The sequence below is a fragment of the Ceratina calcarata genome, unplaced genomic scaffold (genome assembly GCF_001652005.2).
Source record: "Ceratina calcarata isolate Rehan_Ccalc_2016 unplaced genomic scaffold, ASM165200v1 scaffold7532, whole genome shotgun sequence".
NCBI lineage: Eukaryota > Metazoa > Arthropoda > Insecta > Hymenoptera > Apidae > Ceratina > Ceratina calcarata.
Window position 1 is genome coordinate 1 of NW_017178822.1, and position 655 is coordinate 655.

Sequence of the window (655 nt, forward strand, 5' to 3'; positions counted from 1 at the left end):
GAGCCAACGCTTCCGATTGGGAGCTCGCGCCAACTGAGCGCTCTGATTGGTCGGGCTTTTTTATTAATAACTCCTCAACCACGCCTCGGACAACTTTTTCGCTAAGTAAAATGTTGTTTAAAATTACGTCAGGAATCTCCCATTTCAATATCTTACACTAGTTTTCGGACATCTTGTATACTGATGTAATATTCTTACTGCTGTTTACAGATTCTTTCCTAGCATAAAGAGCATAACAGAACTCTCTCAGTCGAGTAACATGCGGTTCATGCAGTTCAGGGCTCACGACAAGTACGCCCTTCATCTAAGCAAAATGGAAAAGGTACATTAATAAAAATGATTAAATCATGAATATTAAAATAATATCGACTGTTTGTAACAGAGGGAAAAGGAGAGAGGCTCGCACATATCGTATATGTTTCGATTGCCCTTCGCTGCTGGCAGTGTTTTTAGTGCCTCCATGCTAGACACACTCCTGTACCAAGCATTCGTCAAAGACTACATGATAACGTTCGTCAGATTGCTCTTAGGCGTGGATCAAGCGCCAGGCTCCGGCTTTTTAACATCGGTAAGAAATCTTCAGTCCATTTACCAGGTCTAAAAATATTTAATGTGTATGAACCGTAAGACCTCTGCCAAAAGTTTGAGGCATCTA

At 41.2% G+C, this 655-nt stretch overlaps 1 protein-coding gene across 1 annotated transcript; it reads left to right on the forward strand.

Moving 5' to 3' along the window:
• The first annotated feature begins 206 nt into the window (after positions 1-206).
• LOC108630425 (potassium channel subfamily T member 2-like) lies at positions 207-608 on the forward strand. The gene is made up of 2 exons (XM_018033725.2): positions 207-322; positions 383-608. The coding sequence occupies exons 1-2, from the start codon at positions 260-262 to the stop codon at positions 599-601; spliced, it is 282 nt and encodes a 93-aa protein (XP_017889214.1). The 5' UTR covers positions 207-259; the 3' UTR covers positions 602-608.
• The last annotated feature ends 47 nt before the right edge of the window (positions 609-655 follow it).

Excerpts from the sequence above, each read along its gene's own strand:
- LOC108630425 (XM_018033725.2), top strand. The coding sequence starts at position 260 with ATGCGGTTCATGCAGTTCAGGGCTCACGACAAGTACGCCCTTCATCTA. Across the intron at positions 323-382 it reads ATCTAAGCAAAATGGAAAAG|AGGGAAAAGGAGAGAGGCTC; the intron begins GTACATTAATAA and ends TGTTTGTAACAG.